The following is a 20,098-nucleotide window of genomic DNA, read 5'->3' as shown; positions in this document are numbered from 1 at the left end:
TGAAATCAACATCATCATCCCGGAAACCCTGGACCGACTCCAATTCGCATACTGCCCCAACAGATTCACAGATGATGCAATCTCTATTGCACTCCACACTGCCCTTGACAAAAGGATCACCTACGTGAGAATGCTGTTCATTGACTACAGCTCAGCGTTCAACACCTGCGCTGCAGGCATCTTATGTGACCCAGGATTCACAGCTGTAAAGAAGTGTGGTGATAGACTGCTTGATAGACAGCAACTTTGGTGTGGAGGTGGAGATCCCTGTTTTGGAAGACTGAGTTTCCTGAAGGCAGTTGATGCTTTATCCTATTTTGAATTTCGAGGTCGATGCTGCAGTCCTCAGAGGATGCTGCCCAGGTATTTGAAGGATGGGACTATTACAAGTGATTTGTGTTCAATGGTGAAGACCGGCATGGTGGGTGGAGGGCTAGATCTCCATTGGTAGACCACCTCTGTCTTGGTGGTGTTGCTAGACGGTCTCATCCTGCTATAGACCCTCACAGCCGCTACAAGGACAGACTGAAGGTCTTTCAGAGTGTGGCCACGAGCACAGTCATCAGCATACTGCAGCTCAAGTACCCACGCCGTCAAAACCTTGATGGTTGTCTGATGTTGATTAGGTTTCCATCCAGCCTGAAGTCCACTGCAAACCCGCTGCTGTCCTCAAGCTCCTTATGGAGAAGCTGGGTGACACATAGGAGGAAGATGTTAAAGAGTACTGTTGGTAATGTTGGCATCCCGCCACTGTTGGGGGATAATCTCCCGGTCCCAAACCTCAGTGATGTACTGATGGAGCTCTCTGGTGCAGAAGTAACCTGCCTTCTTAGGTAGCTCTGCCGGGATGCTGTCAGCACCAGGAGCCGTATTGTTCTTGAGGGAACAGATAGCTGATAACACCTCTTGGAATGTTGGCGAATGGTTGAGGCCTTGACTGGGTGGATGGACAGGCAGTTCTTCCAGGATGGAGAGGTCAGTAGGACAGCATTGATTGAGTAGTGCTAAAAAGTGATCAGCCCACCATCAGGATATGGTTTTGGTCCTTCAAGAGATTCAGACCATCAGCTGTTTTCAGGGGGGTGATGGAGTGACTTCTAGGGCCAAAGATAGAAATTGTGCATGTTGTTTTTGTCGGCCGACATTTGGATTTCCTGTGCCTTATTCATCCACCATTCGTTCTGCAGAGCACACAAGGTTGTTTGCACTTCCTTGCGCGACGCATTTGAACCTTTATTTAACTAGGCAAGTCAGTTAAGAACAAATTCTTATTTACAATGACGGTCTACCACGGCCAAACCCTCCCCTATCCCGGGCCACACTGGGCCAATTGTGCCCCGCCTTATGGGACTCCCGATCACAGCCGGTTGTGATACAGCCTAAGAACCTATCATGGTCCAAACACACCAACACATATTCCCCCGCAGGAGACTGAAAAGATTTGGCATGGGACCTCAGATCCTCAAAATGTTCTACAGCTGCACCATCAAGAGCATCCTGACTGGTTGCATCACCCCTTGGTATGGCAACTGCTTGGCATCCGACCACAAGGCGCTACAGAGGGTAGTGCGTATAGCCCAGTACATCTCTGGGGCCGAGCTTCCTGCCAAACAGGTCTTCTATACCAGGCGGTGTCAGAGGATGCCCTAAAAATGGTTAAAGACTCCAGCCACCCAAGTCATAGACTGTTCTCTCAGCTACCGCACGGCTACCGGTACCAGAGCGCCAAGTCTGGGACCAAAAAGCTTGTTAACAGCTTCTATCCCCAAGCCATATGGCTGCTGAACAGTTAATCAAGAGGCTACGCAGATTATTTGCATTGACCCCCTTGTTTTATTCTTATTTATTATATATTTTTTGCCCTCACTCTTGCACAGGCTCATTGGACACTCACTGGACACTAACTACACACTACACTGACACTCCAACACACACACATGCATATTGACACCACACACACACATACATTCACACTCACTACATACGCTGCTGCTACTCTGTTTATTATTCTATCTGCATGTACATATTACCTCAATTACCTTGACTAACCCGTACCCTTGCACATTGACTTGGTGCTGGTACACCTTGTATATATCCTAATTATTGTTATTTTGTGTTACTATTTTTCTGCAAATCTGCTTTGTTAAGGGTTCGTAAGTAATCATTTCACGGTACTGTCTACATGTCGGCGCATGTGACAAATATTAGATTTTATGATTTGGTTGCCAGAGGATCAGTTCACTAGCAGGGGCGTCCTTCTGCCTGTAGACATGGTCGACACAGACACATCAAAAGCAAGACTGCTTCCCCAATCAAAGCCCTAGATTAACACAGAGGTATGCGCTAAAATAAAGGACAGAGCTACCGCACACAGGGCTATCGCAGCCAACCCAGAGGCTACGACTAAGGACACGTGTACATGAAGTCCCACTACGACCTCTGCAGAGTCATCAAATGGACAATATAGGAACAAGGTGGAATCCTATAACACCAGCTCTGATGCATGTAGCAGGGGCTACAGTCCATTACAGACTACAAAGGTAGACCTAGCCGTTATCTATCCAATGGTGCCTCTCTACCAGACGAACTCAATGCATTTTATGCACGCTTCGACAAAAAGAACACAGGGCCCCCGCCATCCCAGAGGATTGGGATGGCGGGGTCTCATGCTCTCCGGGGGCTGACGTAAAGGTTTTTAATGTGGTCAACACTTGCAAGGCCAGACGTTATTCCAGGGCGCGTTCTCAGGGCATGCACAGACCAGCTGGCAGGCATCTTCATGGTCATGTTCAACATCTCCAGTCTGTAAATCCCTACATGTCTCAAGGTGACCAACATTCCTGTTCCCAAGAACTCTGAGGTTAACTTCCACAATGAATACTGCCCTGTAGCACTAACATCTGCAATCATGATGTGTTTTGAAAGGCTGGTTATGGCACATCTCACCTCCATCATGCCAGACACCCAAGACCCACTCCAATTTGCATACTGCCCAAACAGATCTACAGACGAGGGCAATCTCAATTGCACTCCACACAGCCCTCCCACCTGGACTAGAGGAATACTTGTGAGAATGCTGTTTATCGACTACAGCTCAGCGTTCACACCATAGTGCCCTCCAAGCTCGTTATATCAAGCTTGGGACCCTGAGAATGAAAACCTCCCTCTTCAACTGGATCCTGGACTTCCTGACGGGCTTGACCCCAGGTGGTGAGAGTAGGCAAAAATACCTCTGCCACGCTGACCCTCAACATGTGGGACCCCATGTGTGTGCTTAGCCCCCTTTCTGTACTGCCCTTCTACCCACGACTGTGTTGCCACACACAACCAACTCTATCAAGTTTGCTGACGACATGAAGATGGTAGGCCTGATCACCAACAGCAATGAGACAGCCTACAGGGAGGTTGTCAGAGAACAGGCAGGGTGGTGCCAGGACAACACCTCTCCCTCAAAGTCAGCAAGACCAAGGAGCTGATCGTGCACACCCCCATCCACATCGACGTGGCCGCAGTGAAGAGGGTCAAGAGCTTCAATTTCCTCTGTGTCCACATCACTAAGGACATAATATGGTCAGCAACGCCTCTTCTCCCTCAGAAGGCTAAAACGATTTGACATGGCCCCTCAAACTTTTACAGCTGCACCATTGAGAGCATCCTGACTGTATCACCATCTGGTATGGCAATTGCACTGCCTGCAACTGGAAGGCCCTACAGAGGGTGGTGCGGCCGGCCCAGCGCATCACTGGTGGCGAGCTCCCATCCATCCAAGATGCACATGCCAGGCGTTTGATTTGATTTTGATTTGATTTTCCATGCTCCGTCTGGCAGGCAGTACAGGTGCTTCAAGGCTCAGACTAACAGAGTCCGAAACAGCTTCTATCCCCTGGCCATAAGACTAAATGGCTAACTGGTCATCCCCAAAGCTAACACCTCCTTTGGCCACCTTTCCTTCCAGTTCTCTGCTGCCAATGACTGAAACTAATTGCAAAATCACTGAAGTTTGAGACCTATATCTCCCTCACGAACTTTAAGCGTCAGCTGTTAGAGCAGCTGTACCAGCCCATCCAACCAGCTACCTACCTCATCCCCATATTTGTTTTAGTTTTTCTGCTCTTTTGCACACCAGTATTTCTACTTGCACATTCTAATCCAGTGTAAATTGATAAATTGTAATTACTTCGCCACTATTGGCCTATTTATTGCCTTACCTCATTACTTAATTTGCACACACTATACAGATTTTTCTATTGTGTTATTAGCTGTACGTTACTTTATTCCATGTGTAACTGTGTTGTTTTTTTCGCACTGCTTTGCTTTATCTTGGTCAGGTCGCAGATGTAAATGAGAACTTGTTCTCAACTGGCCTACTGGTTAAATAAAGGTAAAATAAAAAAATAAATGCTCTCCTTCTTCCACAGACAATCCACACCGACTATGCCCATTCACAGGTCTCTACTCTACCCACGGACACAATCTATGCTAAAATGATGATTGATTTATTACTCCATTACGCTGCTGTCCATTGATTCCCATTACCATTAGTATTTTCCTGCTACTGGTCACTATTACTCCTGTTTACATGTCTATCCTAAGTCACTTTTCATGTAAACACACCTCAACCACTCCAGTACCCCTGCACATTGAATACTGTAAATACTTGCATTCTCATGTTCTTTAGCTCTCATCATTGTTCTTGAGGTTTTTATTCTATCATCTACTGTGTATTACTTTAATTGCATTTTTGGAAAGAGCTCTCAAGGTAAGAATTTAACTGTACTGTTGTGCACGTGGCGTATAAACTTTGAAACTTGAAAGCAAAGATTTTATGAACTTATAATACAGTTTATTAATCAGGATCCTAACATGCTGATACAAAAAAATATGTACATCTGGCAAATCATTTTGTCATTCGTACCAAAACATTTAAATATATAATCGTGTATAGATACAGGAAGTAGGGTTGCATGCAAAAAGGGACATTCATTTTCTCTTTGTATAGCCAATGCAATTAGGGAATGTGATGGCCGTGTGTTTTTTCCATGGAAGACAAGAGCAAAAGTACTGGCATCAAATCCAAAAACTCAAACAACCTGATATTCAAAAATGAATATTTACAGCCCTTGAATAATTCAAAATGCTCTCGTACTGAGGCATAGGAATGACCGTAGGTAATGCAAGAGTGATGATGTACACCAATGTAAGTCATATATATAACCACCTTCAGCCTTTATATTTCATAATAAACATGAAACCCTTTCATCCTGTCACACAATACAAGTACTTCTCTGCATGGAAATGCTAGTTTGGTATAAACACACAGTACATCCCTGTAGTCTGAAGAGTGTTACAGTATATGGAAATCATGCCAGTGTATTTGCTGCTTAATATCCACATCATGCAAACAACAATCTGGCTGGACTGAGTAGCCCAGTCCCAATAGCTCACTGGGCTTCGAATGAAATGACGCATTTAGAAGTCCTTGACCTGAATGCAAGCTGCATACGAAACTAGCAGTCAGGACAAGTCGTGAAAAAATACACTACTGAAAAAAAAGTAGCTTACCTTAAAAAAAAGCTACATCTAGAAGAACCAAATAAAAGGAAATTATAAATATGAACCATCAGAACTTGTGGTTTGCACAATGACACCATAAGGGGGGAAAAAAAGAGTAATACTCATCTTGGTCACGACCACTTAAGAATGTATCGTTAAATATTCTGAAATTCATACGCAACCAAAGTTGGTCAATAATACTTAGAACTCTCAATAGAGATGCACAGACCATAAAAATAATAGCACTTTTACCTCAATCATGCACACTTACAGCAATATTAACTGACCATGGCCATAATCTGAAAAACAGGGTTATGATACGGAGTTCACTACTAGCATGCATGCAAGTATAAAGATATGGGAACAGTATCAAAATAGCTCCAGTGCCCTAAATTCCAGATCAAATTTACTGGACAAAATGCCTGGAGTTACAACTGCATGTTTTTTTGTGTCGCCAATGTCTGTCCCTAGTGTTTACTTGGTGAACAGCTCTCTGTATTTTTCCTCTCAAGGCTGAGTTGGTTTTGGAACTGGGGGTTATTGTCACTCAAAAGGAGCGAAGAGTCAGGACAACAGTCCTATTATAGATGTCTGGTCAAGAATGAAGGTTGTCACTCAGCTGAAACCATCATTCTAAAAACAGCTGAAGTCTGATCAATAGAAGTATTTGATTCCATATTTCAGCCAACGGCTCACTATTTGTGCTCCCAGGTCATTAGCTTATCAATCATCATCAGCCCTTATTCATTTTGGGTATTAGCTTGCTGCTTTTAGAAACACCAATACGTTCTCAGGGAATGCTGACCAGACCATCAGTTTGGGTGTCATATTCAGTAAAACAGACAATTTGATACAAGTAAAACAATCTTTCAGAAACATTTCAAATACTATTTGTGCTTTGCACTGCTCAATGCATTATTACTGCAGTTTAGTCTCTCCTCCCTGCTCAGTACATGACTCTCCTCGTCTTGTTATGGCCTCAAAGCCCCTCAAACAGGCCTTGACAGGAAAATCACATCAGGTTCCACCCAGAGATCAGGTGTCGGGGAAGGAAATAGAGTCTTGGAGGGTGTGTATAGGTTCTAGAGTGCTGAGCCAGGAGGAACAGTTTGTACCATTTGTGCTAACTGACAGCGGACACCCAGAGCTCAGGAACCCAGTGAAGGACCGTTGCTCTTGGGCAGCTTGGCATTATTATTGGGCGCAGGGAAATAACGCTGGTCTGGACGGGCCTCTGAAGAGGATGGGTGGCCAAATAGGAATGTGTGCTTGCTGCTGTCTCTGGGGCCAGGTCTAGATAGAGGGGCAGAGGAAACTGGAGGAACCATGGGTTGGAGGTTCAAGATAGGGGGCGTGGTTCTGGAGACACCCGGCCCAGGGTGTCTGCAGGCTGGGAAGAGGAAGGTGCTATTGTTGGTGTTCTGGTTGAGGTTGGAGTGTGTCTGACGGGGCTCCTGTGTTTTGGCTGGGACTGTGTTAGTGGGGCTGGAGGCCAACGCCAGCTTGTCTCTAAGCTGCTGGACCTCCCAGGCTAGCTGTTCCACTGGGTGCTGGGTGGATGAGGAGATGGGGTGGGAGAACGCCTGAGGACACAACATGGCCAGAGTTTCTGTTAGTTTATGACACCATCATGACTACAGCCATCCATGAGGAACTAATTGTAGTTTCTGATGACCAGCAAAAATTAGAAGCTTGTCCAGTACAACGTATAAAAATATTAATTTCGATTTCTTACTATATTTCTTATGCAATACCTCTAGTTGAAATCCTTTTTCAGATACCGAGTTCAAAGTTCATTTTGATCTCCCACCCACATACCAGTAGAGTAGGCTATTATAAACATCCCCATGGCAACAGTGTTCTAGGCTCTGTATAGTAGTGAGAATGATCCTCCTTCCCTATGTACCTGAGCATGAAGAGCCCCACGGAGGTAGCAGTCTCTCCACACACATAAGCAGGGCCCCAGGAGCAAGGGCAGCAGAGGCTCATAGGGGTCCAGGGGCCCTTGGAGACCCGATATGGTGGTGGTGTGGCCCTGGGGGAGCTCTGTGAGGGCCCAGGCCTTCAGAAGCCTCTCCAGGCCCGGCAGGTTCTCTGAGGAGGACCCCCCTCTCCGGTGGCTCTTCCGGTAGACACCTGAGCCCCCTCCGCTGCGCCAGGGCAGGAGGTTAGCAGAGCAAGAGAAGGAGCCCTTGGAGAGCAGGAACACAGAGCCTGGTGCGCTGTCACTCAGCTGAGAGAGGGAGGGAGAGAAGAGAGAAATAGGGAGAAAGAGATAGGTGGAGATTAATACGTTTAAATATCCCTTATGTACCTTAAGGGCGGCAGCGTTGGGCCAGTAACCGAAAGCTGGCTGGCTCAAACCCCCGAGCTGGCAAGGTAAAGATCTGTCGTACTGCCCCTGAACAAGGCAGTTAACCCACTGTTCTTAGACCGTCACTGTAAATAAGAATTTGTTCTTAACTGACTTGCCTAGTTAAATAAAGGTTCAATTAAAATAAAATATATTATTAAGCATGTGGCAGTACTGAGACCTACCACACGGAGGTGCAGTGGGCTTCCCTCATCATGGCCATTAATGTTTTTGTGAGAGCGGGGTGGCTTTTGTAAGACAAGAGCTCATTAAAATAGACATAGAGTTACTAAGCACTCTAACATGAATGATCAAATGCATGATTTGCATTTACATTGTGCTTTTCACACTCCTAGCGCCTGGCTGTTTCCCCCATAACAACATCCTCTCTCTCCTACCCTGTGTGCCTCAGGGTTGGTGTTGAGGTTGCCGTTGAATAGGGGCTGTGGCAGGGCGGGCAGAGACACTGGCTGGGTGAAACGTTCCCGTCTCTGACTGCTGTACTGCAGAGCCCAGTCCCACACAGGGGGCAGAGGGGGGTCTGAGGGGTCCGGGAAGGAGCCCCTGGGTACCACATCTCTCCAGCCGTTCACTGGAGTGTAACTCTGGGATAGGTTCTGGGAGAGACAGGAAGGGATGGAGGAAGAAGAGGTGAGAGAACAGTGATTCGTCTGATTCAATCTGAGCTCATTCAAGAGTTATCGTTGAAGACAATCTGAGCTGATGCATGTGTGGGATTGAAAATGATGTGGACTCGCCTCGCAAATCAACCGCTTTAATCTAAGATGGTTTACAGAATTACGACTTTGAAACAGTTATTTCTAACTTTTTCCATGTTAGCCTAGGGTAGCATACCTACAGTGTATCTTGTTTAGTACTACAGCTTCAGCATTAGCGGTGGTGTTGCTGAACAGTGGCCTACCTGTGAGCGTTTGCACCTCTCCCTGTGGCAGTTGGCCAGAAAACTGCTGAAGAGGGGCAGGTGGAAGCTGTCATGGAGGGCCAGCAGGAAGTCCCCTGTCAGCTGGAAGTGGGACGGGTACTGGACCCACAGCTGCCACACACAGTCCAGGAAGAGCAGGAACACTGGTGCCTAGTGGGGACAAAACACAGGGTTAAGAAAGATGGGAGATCACCACAGACAACTGACTGGCATTAAACGCTGTGTCCTAATGCAAATAGTTTCATTTCCTTGCCCTTTTTCCTCCATGACCACTGATAGGCAAGTTGACTGATAGGTGACAGCTTATCCTCTCACCTCTTCCTTGTCGCTGTCCCTGTGGTAGTTGATGCGGCTGAGGAAGCGGTGTCCGGCCATCACCCACTCCTTCTGCACCAGACCCTGGAAGCCCACCCTGGTCCTGCAGTGGGGGTCACACATCACCTGGACCAGACTGGACACCACACAGGTCATGTCCCGGTCTTCCGCCTCTGCACACAACAGGTGGAAATAGACCATCAATAATAATTTGTAACTGAATACAGTAACATAACACATATTCAGGGCTCAGATATCAGAGGATAAGAGAAGTATCCACAAAATAAAAGATTTGAGAAGATTTGAGAAGAACACAACATGACAATCTAAATGCCACAGTCTCACATCAGCCCTTTCATTCTCACAAAAAGTGCCCCCCCCCCCCCCCCCAAATCCCCCCCCAAATCCTCACAGAACTCACAAATCCCCACATCTGGTTGGCAGGTTTTTTTTTTATGTTGGCTGGGCCTGTCTGAAAATGCCATTGGGTAATTTCTCCAGTCATTTACTTGTGTTCAGGACACTGTCAGCTCTGTGGTTTTAGGGGGGTGATATGCAACCCTCTTCTCCAAAAAGCCCACTTGAGGCTGGCCAGGCAACACAACTCATATGGGGGGGGAAGGGAAAATCACAGAGCAGTAGCAGCCATTGTTCATGTGATACAGAGTTCTGTTGACTTTTCAGTCTGTGGTAGCTACCTTAGGTATCAACAGACTAGGACGGACTCTCACAGCCCAATTATATGTGTCAGTACAAGGAGTCATGTAATAATAATGTATGAACATAATTGTATTTAGTCAAGAACGTCTGTAGCTTTGCCATAAGACTGTTCTCTCTCATAATAGACTGTAATATTACACTTATCTCTCCAAGGCTGTGGTCTCCAGCCTGGGTGCCAGACTATTTATGTTCAACATCGCTAGTTCGCTACGTCCTTGCCTTGTGTGGCAAGACAACCACAAGCTGGATAAAACAGAAACAGACAGACTGGCACCCACCTTGAACTTCAACACACTACAGTAAACTTCCACAACTAAGTGAGCCAGTCAGCATGACAATATGGTACACTATCATAACACAACCTCACCAGACACAATAGACTTACCACCTGCTGCATTAGTGTCCTAGTAGAGTAGTGCTTCTAAAGTACGAGTCTCCTTCAGAGTAAGCCCTAATGCCGCTTTAATGAGGGACGCAGCGTGAATAATAAATGAATGGATTGAATATTCGGTACTGCTTGGCCCTCGACACGGGACTCACCTTGAAGCACCACGGTCAGGTGACCTCCGCGGAGCAGACAGGCCACCTCAGCAGCTTTCCTCAGACAACACCTGGGGTGGGAGCAGAGCAGCATGCTAATCAGGCTAACGCTATGCTATTATCACAGTTATAGCTAGTTTCAGCACATAGATGCTTCAACATCCACGTGTGTAAGCCTGTAAAAAAGCTATGCACTAGGTCTTGGTCTACTGTGTAGATATAACAAGCTCCAACACTTATTGAATATATGAGAGCTACATTCAACATCCATGTGTGTAGGCCTATTATAGCCTCATGCTAAAGGTATGTTAGAGCATTCCAAATCTGCTTACTGCTAATGTAACACAATAAAGCCACATATTCAACCAGGGCTAGGCTAATGTGCTATAATGGTACATTCATACTACATCAACATTGAACTACAGGCTATTCACTATCATTACTAGGTAGACATAAACAAATCGACCAAATCAATGTAGGCCCAGCACATTTATTACAGATGATTTATTGCTTTGATGAGAAGCCAATCAGGACCTCTCACCTGGTGTAGTCCAGCCAATGGGTGCTCTCCAGCGTAGACAGCCATTTGTCATCTGGCACAGACACAGATGTGGAGATGTCTGTGGACCAACACAGAAGACAAAGAAACCTTGTTCATGTTTTTGTCGAAGGAGCTTTATTGTACATAAATTAGTGGGGATTTGCTAAGTTTTAAGATATACTATTACACCTGAAATCTTTAAATAAGATCCATAGCTCTACATATCAAATGAGTTTGGTTGTAAATACATATCTTCTGAAAACATATTGTTTAAGTCTTTAAAAAAAGATTTCACAATTGTTAAGGTAGTTCAAACATGACATGATGAGTGAGGCTCATAGATTTGTGTGGTTGTTGTCTATCCAAATCCATCAGCCTTGTGGAAAGTGTGTCAATAAAAGACCGGAAGCATATAAATTCACAACATGATAACCCCACTGTGTGCTACAGATGACTATTTTATGTCTACTAACTTCACACAATAAACCAAACAATGTGAGCATTGTGTTGGCAATGTGTGAGCCATGGGAATCAGTGACCTGTGGTGTGCCCTGCCTTGACAATGTGAACTCCACATCAGCACAACAGAGAGGGTGTTGTCTAGGAAACTAGTTGTCTCCTAGTTTAGATAAACAGTCTCTCATAGCTTTTTTGACTTCTCACAGCATACAGGAAGAAGAGTCAGGAAAAACATGCCACCATCACATGGTGCTCACATATCTTATAATTTGCATATCGCTACATATTCGTTGCCAAACCCACTGGATCCAGGTAATCTATAAGTCTTTGCTAGGTAGACAATTTCCCTGTCCCGCTAAGCGTTCAAAATGTAACGAGTACTTTTGGGTGTCAGTACTCGTTACATTTTGAACGCTTAGCGGGACAGGGAAATTGTCTAATTCACACACTTATCAAGAGAACAGCCCTGGTCATCCCTACTGCCTCTTATCTGACAGTCTCACTAAACACAAATGCTTCATTTGTAAATTATGTTTGAGTGTTGAACTGTGCCCCTGGCTATCCATAAATAAATATCCTAAGAAAATAATGTACTTTTTACTCCATTATTTTCTTTGGAATGTAGTGGAGTAAAAGTAAAAGATGCCACAAATATAAACAATAAAGTAAAGTACAGATACCCCAAAAACCTACTTAAGTAGTACTTTAAAGTATTTTTACACCACTGGTGTACGCTTATATGAGGGGGTATACATTGATTTATTGAGGATCTAACTGAATCCAAATCTGTAACTTCAGGAGGTAAATTGGTGTCTGGGGTCTTGTCATCTGAATGTGATCTCTACTAACCTACCATCTCTGTCTCAGTAGCACTGTAATGGGAAGCACATGGAAACAGATTAACACCACTTTAAGTCCTCTATAAAATCTGCATGCCCACTGTCCCTCAGGGCTAGAGTGCCCCTCCATAGATGCGGTGTAAAACCTGTGCTACAGCGAATTCATTTGTCAACAAATAAAAAAGACGGCACGGGAGAGGCAAGGGGAGGGCTTGCCAATGAAACTGGCCACCTCACTCAAATGTCTATCAGGCTATCATGTGAAACTGGCAACCCCAATCAAATGTCTATCAGGCTATCATGTGAAACTGTCAACCCCAATCAAATGTCTATCAGGCTATCATGTGAAACTGGCAACCCCAATCAAATGTCTATCAGGCTATCATGTGAAACTGGCAACCCCAATCAAATGTCTATCAGGCTATCATGTGAAACTGGCAGCCCCAATCAAATGTCTATCAGGCTATCATGTGAAACTGGCAACCCCAATCAAATGTCTATCAGGCTATCATGTGAAACTGGCAACCCCAATCAAATGTCTATCAGGCTATCATGTGAAACTGGCAACCCCAATCAAATGTTTATCAGGCTATCATGTGAAACGAAAACAGAATACACTCCTATGTTTAAATGCACTGTAGCAACATTCTGACAAACATTTTATCCAGTGTGGGACTTTGTCAGGTACATTAAAACACATACTAATACACTAGTCTTTCCAAAAAGTGCAGATTTGTACTGACCTCCCAGACACAGAGCCCGTAGGCGGGTGTGTGCCAGCTGTATGTCTGTGGGTGAAGGCATCTCGTCTCCCAGCTCCACCACCACACATAGAGACTGGCCCCCAAACAGGATCAACTCCAGGTTCCTACAGTAACACCCCACAGGACAGACAGACAGGGACCCCGTAGCATTATTCTCTGTGATTAGACATGTCACATTCCATTACTTTGTAACCATAGCCCAGGGCTAGTAAACTGTGTTGCCCCCAGTCTAAGCGCTGTCTCAGACATGCACAAGGAATAGCATTCAACGATAGCCTGCTAGCCTGTCCCATCTCAGGAATGGCCAGGTAACATGTACATGATTACAGGTTAGTTTTGACTTCTGCTGTTGAATTCTGCTGTGAAGCAATAGCCTTTGGCATAAAAACAAACAACAGTATTACTATGTTAATCTCTCTCTATCTTCCTCTGTCTCTCTCTCTCACTCACACACTCACACACACACACACACACACACACACACACACACACACACACACACACACACACACACACACACACACACACACACACACACCTGATGTCATCCTTCTCATGGTAGATGTTGTTCTGGAAGCTGGCCATCCGTAGCAGGTCACTGCCCCGAGGATGTCGCCAACACCAGCGCTGGACGACAACAGTCACACAGATTTAGACACAACGTGATCATAATAGTAATGTTTTTTTGTTCTGAAATCCCTGTATGAGTTCTTAGTGACCAGGGCATGAGATTTTAACTGAGTTTTCTGACATGACTGATATTGTGGGGTCATATGATGAGTGGTAGAGTTCTACTTACAGGATTGACTGATATTGATGATTGGTAGACCTCTACTTGCAGGATTGACTGATATTGATGAGTGGTAGACCTCTACTTGCAGGATTGACTGATATTGATGAGTGGTAGAGTTCTACTTACAGGAATGCGTCCCTCGTTGAAGTGGGCAAAGGTCTTCTTCAGCTCAGTGTCTAGAACTTTCTGAGGGACCACGTTGAACTTGGGCAGACTGACATGAAATAGGAGAAAATTACATTAACCATTGCAAGTTCAATGGGCATTTGGGCTAGGATACTGACTATACACCAGGAGCACAGTGTGAGCAGGCTTCTGTTACAGCCCAACACTAACAGGACCAGAGTGGGAAACTATATCATGTATTTTATATTTTCCACTAATAAAGTTCCATACAGGTGAACCACCAGGAAGCGTCAGATGGTGGGTGTATAGGCTACCTGGTGGACATCTCAAAGCGGTCATTGACAGAGCTGACCCTCCAGCCGCAAGCCCCGGTCCTCTCTAGCTCCTGCTCCCAGTCCGACAAACTATCAAACCAGTTCATCTGGGCGTCACGCCTACGGTTGCTTAGAAACTGCTTCATCTCTGGGGGGGAGAGGGGGTGGTGGAGAAATTTAGCTTTCCTTGAGAGAAGCTTTCCTTGCCACACTGAAACATTGGTTATGCTGATTTGATGTGTATCACTATTAATACATTTTAATATCAAGTTTAAAGCTGCAGTATGTCCCTTTTTGGGAAACCTGGCGAAATTAACATAGAAATGCGTGTTATAGATCTGTCGTTCTCATTAAAAGCAATTATTACAAACGGTAGATCTGTTCTGTGTGTGCTATTTCTATGGTTCCCGTTCTTAAGTTTAGTTTTTGTGTCTTTTACTTTCGGTTTTGTACTCCAGCTTCAAACAGCTGAAAATACTATATTTTTGGTTATGGAAAATATATTTCACAGCGGTTTACATGGTACATTATTCTCGCCCCGATACTTGCTTATTTTGTCACATAAATTGTAATTAGGGGAACTATTAGAATTTTAGCAACCAGGAAAGGGCTGAGTGATTTCTGTATAGTGTATCTTTAATGCTATTCTTTTCAGCTAGAATATAATGGTTGTAGGTCAGGGGTTTGCAGTTGTTTGGTGTATAGACCTGAACTGAACACATCCTGACCACACTTGAACCTTTGACAGGGTTCAGCAGGGTGATGTTTCAGATAGCTTAACATTAGAACTGCCTAAGAGCTAGCTGGATGTATCCTGGCCAGTGTAGCGTACCATAGCATTGAATAGCATTACATATTAGCATGGTGTATAGTAGTGGCTCATGTTTCTGTATACAGTATGTTCTGTCCAGTCAGATATTCACTGTAATGGTGAAAACCAAGTTACTTCTTAGTTGGCAGCTACATGTTTTATATTTTGTGTCTGCACCTGTAACTTTCAGTTGAGATATATATATATATATATATATACAGTATCATATATTTTTTTAAATGTTTGATGACATAAAGATCCAACCTTTTTACCATGTAATACTAAAGAAATACAGTAATACAGTTTCTAACTTGTATGTCTAACAAACCCCTCTAATGCTTTCAATATGTGAAGAGCTTCAGTGCACCGTATAAAAAACAGCATGTTCTTTATTTTGGGGGGATATTTGAGAGCCAGAGAGAATATCTGTAAGCTTGAGATTTTATCAAGGGCCTGCCTGCAATAGCAATTATTTCCAGCCCCATAACCCGTCGGACAAAAATGTGTGTGTGTGTGTATTTGTTTGTGTGTATGAATGACTCATGAAGAAATTATTCCAAGTATCTGTATGACCTTTAAAATACTTTAGTTATTTGTACTCAGAATGTACTCTCTTCAATGTCACTTGTTTAATAACGTATTCCAGCGTGTGTGTGACTCACCAACGCTCCCCAGGGCTGCGTTCTGGAAGGAGAGGACAGTCCCTGGCTTCAGAGGCTGGTAGGTCTTGGCAATGGTGTACGTTATCTGAGGCGGAACAACAAGACTCAGTCTGCTGATCAGCATGACAAAGTGCATCAGCTTTCAACATAGAGGGAGACCCTGTATGAATGATCACAATGACCTAGCAGACACATCAGTTTATCTAATCACAGGGTAAATGCTGCATAATAGCCATTTGACTCAAATCACAACCCTCTGAAGTCAACCTTCAAATAAGGAGACGCTGGGCATGCTACATGGTAATTAATATAAATGTGCTTTAAAAGGTAATTTTGTATTTAATCACAAGGACTCGTATACTAAAATATACACACACATGCTGACATAGAGTACAGTGCATTTGGAAAGTATTCAGACCCCTTGACTTTTTACACATTTTGTTACGTTACAGCCTTATTCTAAAATGGATGAAAATGTTTTTCCTCATCAATCTACAGTACACACACACTACTTCATAATGACAAAGGCAAATTTATATATACATTATTTTTTAAATACCTTGTTTACACAAGTATTCAGACCTTTGCTATGAGACTCGAAATTGAGATTAGGTGTATCCTGTTTCTATTGATCATCCTTGAGATGTTTCTACAACTTGATTGGAGTCCACCTGTGCTAAATTCTATTGATTGGACATGATTTGGAAAGGCACATACCTGTCTATATAAGGTCCCACAGTTTACAGTGCATGTCAGAGCAAAAACCAAGCCATGAGGTCGAAGGAATTATTCGAAGAGCTGAGACAGGATTGTGTTGAGGCACAGATCTGGGGAAAAGTAACAAAACATTTCTGCAGCATTGAAGGGCCCCAAGAACACAGTGGCTTCCATCATCCTTAAATGGAATAAGTTTGGAAGCACCAAGACTCTTCCTAGAGCTGGCTGCCCAGCCAAACTGAGCAATCAGGGGAGAAGGGCCTTGGTCAGGGAGGTGACCAAGAAGCCGATAGTCACTCTGACAGAGCTCCAGAGTTCCTCTGTGGAGATGGGAGAACCTTCCAGAAGAACAATTATCTCTGCAGCACTCAACCAATCAGGCCTTTATGGTAGAGTGGCCAGACGGAAGCCACTTCTCAGTAAAAAGCACATGATAGCCCGTTGAAGTTGGCCAAAAGGCACCGAAAGGACTCTCGGACCATGACAAAGAAGATTCTCTGTTTTGATTAAACTAACTCTTTGGTCTAAATGCCAAGTGTCACATCTGGAGGAAACCTGGCACCATCCCTACAGTGAAGCATGGTGGTGGCAGCATCATGCTGTGGAGATGTTTTTCAGCAGCAGGGACTGGGAGACTTGTCAGGATCAAGGGAAAGGTGAACGGAGCAAAGTATAGAGAGACCCTTGATGAAAACTGCTCCAGAGCAGGGCTGTTACGGTGACCGTATTACTGCCACACCGGCAGTCACGAGTCATGAAGGCAGTCAGTCAAATTCCACGTGACCCTTTAGTCACGTTAATTGTGTTTCTCCAAGCTCTGATGCTCCAAAACTGCCTGCTACTCAGCACTCTATTGTCCCTCTAATCACTCTGTCATCAATGCAAATGTAATCGAAAATATAATCAAATACTACATGAGAGCCTAAGAGCTTATGTTTATGTAATTGCGTGAGAATACAGGTTGATGGCCTCTATTAAAAAGAGGAGGATCCCATCAGCTTTTTATAGGCTAGGCCTACTATATTATTTCTCAACATTCCTAATATTAAGCACATTGCTTCTCTTTACAACAGGAGTATAGCTTACCTAACTGGCATGAAAATTACCTACAGAAAAAGCTGCTCCCTTCGCTATTTAAGTGCATAGATTACATTTATTTTTTCCCCTGTTTCGAGACAGGTCAACTTTTGTACTATGGGGGATAGTAGATTGACATAGGCTTGTGCTTTTGCTATTCGTTAGGCCTACTCATCTTGTTGGCTGACGAAACGTAAATGTGGACAGTTCTTCCAATATTTTCAATATGCGACTCGGAATTGGATAAGGACGCCCGCAGTTGCGAACGAGATGTGTCTGTCTTCACTTGTAGCCTGTGAGGAAGACCTGATGTGATGGAGAGCCATGTGAGTGAGAGGTGCTGTTGAGCACACAGCACTCAGGGACTCTAATTAGAGTGCACACAGCACTCTAATTGTTATAAACTCAGCAACAACAAAAAAATCCTCTCACTGTCAACAGTGTTCATTTTCAGCAAACTTAACATGTGTAAATATTTGTATGAATATAACAAGATTCAACAACTGAGACAAAAACTGAACAAGTTCCACAGACATGTGACTAACAGAGATGGAATAATGTGTCCCTTAACAAAGGGGGGTCAAAATCAAAAGTAACAGTCAGTATCTGGTGTGGCCACCAGCTGCATTAAGTACTGCAGTGCATCTCCTCCTTATGGACTGCACCAGATTTGCCAGTTCTTTCCGTGAGATGTTACCTGGGGTCTTTGCTGGCCATGGCAGAATACTGACATTCCTGTCTTGCAGGAAATCATGCACAGAACGAGCAGTATGTCTGGTGGCATTGTCATGCTGGGGTGGCATTGTCATGCTGGAGGGTCATGTCAGGATGAGCCTGCAGGAAGGGTACCACATGAGGGAGGAGGATGTCTTCCCTGTAACGCACAGCGTTGAGATTGCCTACAATGACAACAACTCAGTCCGATGATGCTGTGACACACCGCCCAGACCATGAAGGACCCTCCAGCTCCAAATAGATCCCGCTCCAGAGTACAGGCCTCGGTGTAATGCTCATTCCTTCGACGATAAACGTGAATCCGACCATCACCCATGGTGAGACAAAACCTTGACTCATCAGTGAAAAGCCCATTTTGCCAGTCCTGTCTTGTGTGTTTGTGCCCACGTTGTTGCCGGTGAAGTCTGGTGAGGACCTGCCTTACAACAGGCCTACAAGCCCTCAGTCCAGCCTCTCGCAGCCTATTGCTGACAGTCTGAGCACTAATGGAGGGATTGTGCATTCCTGGTGTAACTCGGGCAGTTGTTGCCATCCTGTACCTGTCCCGCAGGTGTGCTGTTCAGGTGTACCAATCCTGTGCAGGTGTTGTTACACATGGTCTGCCACTGCAAGGATGATCAGCTGTCCATCCTGTCTCCCTGTAGCGCTGTCTCACAGTACGGAAATTGCAATTTATTGCCCTGGCCATATCTGCAGTCCTCATGCCTCCTTGCAGCATGCCTAAGGCATGTTCACGCAGATGAGCAGGGACCCTGGGCATATTTATTTCCGTGTTTTCAGAGTCAGTAGAAAGGCCTCTTTAGTGTCCTACATTTCCATAACTGTGACCTTAATTGCCTACCGTTTGTAAGCTGTTAGTATCTTAATGACCGTTCCACAGGTGCATGTTCATTAACTGTTTATGGTTCATTGAACAAATCAAATCAAAGTTTATTTGTCACGTGCTCCGAATACAACAGGTGTAGACCTTACAATAAAATGCTTACTTACAGACTCTAACCAATAGTGCAAAAAAGGTATTAGGTGAACAATAGGTAAGTAAATAAATAAAAGCAACAGTAAAAAGACAGTGAAAAACAGTAGCGAGGCTTTATACAGTAGCGAGGCTCTAAAAGTTGCGAGGCTACATACAGACACCGGTTAGTCAGGCATGGGAAACAGTGTTTAAACCCTTTACAATGAAGATCTATGCAGTCATTTGGATTTTTACAAATTATCTTTGAAGGACAGGGTCCTGAAAAAGGGATGGTTCTTTTTTTGCTGAGTTTATTTACCCCAAGAGCACAACGGCCACTGGCTGCAAAAGGCATGGATTTTGTTAGGGGGCATTACGGCCACACAAAGGGGATGCTGCCGGGAAATTCTAGGCATTATCAAGTATTTGTCAAATTGAATGAGAGACTGATGAAGTGTGTACAGCCTGCTCAAAAAACAAAGCAGAGGGGCCTCCCGAGTGGTGCAATGGTTTCAAGGCACTGCATCGCAGTGCTAGCTGTGCCACTAGAGATTGAGGGTTCGAGTCCAGGCTTTGTCGCAGCCGGCCGTGATTGGGAGACCCATGGGGTGGTGCACAATTGGCCCAGCGTCGTCTGGGTTAAGGGAGGGTTTGGCCGGCAGGGAAGTCCGTGTCCCATCGAACACTAGCAACTCCTGTGGCGGGCCGGGTGCAGTGCACGCTGACACGGTCGCCAGGTGTATGGTGTTTCCTCCGACACATTGGTGCAACTGGCTTCCGGGTTAAGTGTCAAGAAGCAGTGCGGCTTGGTTGGGTTGGGTTTCGGAGGATGCACGGCTCTCGACCTTCGCCTCTCTCGAGTATGTACGGAAGTTGCAGCG

General features: G+C 44.8%; 1 protein-coding gene across 2 annotated transcripts in view; it reads right to left on the bottom strand.

Moving 5' to 3' along the window:
- Positions 1–4,821: 4,821 nt before the first annotated feature.
- Positions 4,822–20,098, bottom strand: part of LOC109902051 (myotubularin-related protein 11) — a 33,045-nt gene continuing 17,768 nt past the window's right edge. For both annotated transcript variants that reach the window (XM_031786753.1, XM_031786752.1), the window contains exons 6-17: positions 15,734–15,818; positions 14,261–14,408; positions 13,947–14,034; positions 13,566–13,654; positions 13,007–13,131; positions 10,966–11,044; positions 10,425–10,495; positions 9,165–9,337; positions 8,829–8,999; positions 8,305–8,523; positions 7,460–7,786; positions 4,822–7,136 (exon numbers count right to left, since the gene is read on the bottom strand). In XM_031786753.1, coding sequence (XP_031642613.1) covers positions 6,702–7,136; positions 7,460–7,786; positions 8,305–8,523; positions 8,829–8,999; positions 9,165–9,337; positions 10,425–10,495; positions 10,966–11,044; positions 13,007–13,131; positions 13,566–13,654; positions 13,947–14,034; positions 14,261–14,408; positions 15,734–15,818 — 2,010 coding nt within the window. In that variant the 3' untranslated portion in view covers positions 4,822–6,701. The remainder of the gene's footprint in view (positions 7,137–7,459; positions 7,787–8,304; positions 8,524–8,828; positions 9,000–9,164; positions 9,338–10,424; positions 10,496–10,965; positions 11,045–13,006; positions 13,132–13,565; positions 13,655–13,946; positions 14,035–14,260; positions 14,409–15,733; positions 15,819–20,098) is intronic.

This window comes from Oncorhynchus kisutch, linkage group LG13, assembly GCF_002021735.2.
Source record: "Oncorhynchus kisutch isolate 150728-3 linkage group LG13, Okis_V2, whole genome shotgun sequence".
NCBI classification, from domain to species: Eukaryota; Metazoa; Chordata; class Actinopteri; order Salmoniformes; family Salmonidae; genus Oncorhynchus; species Oncorhynchus kisutch.
The sequence above is the reverse complement of the archived record's forward strand: the minus strand, read 5'-3'. Positions and strand labels throughout refer to the sequence as shown.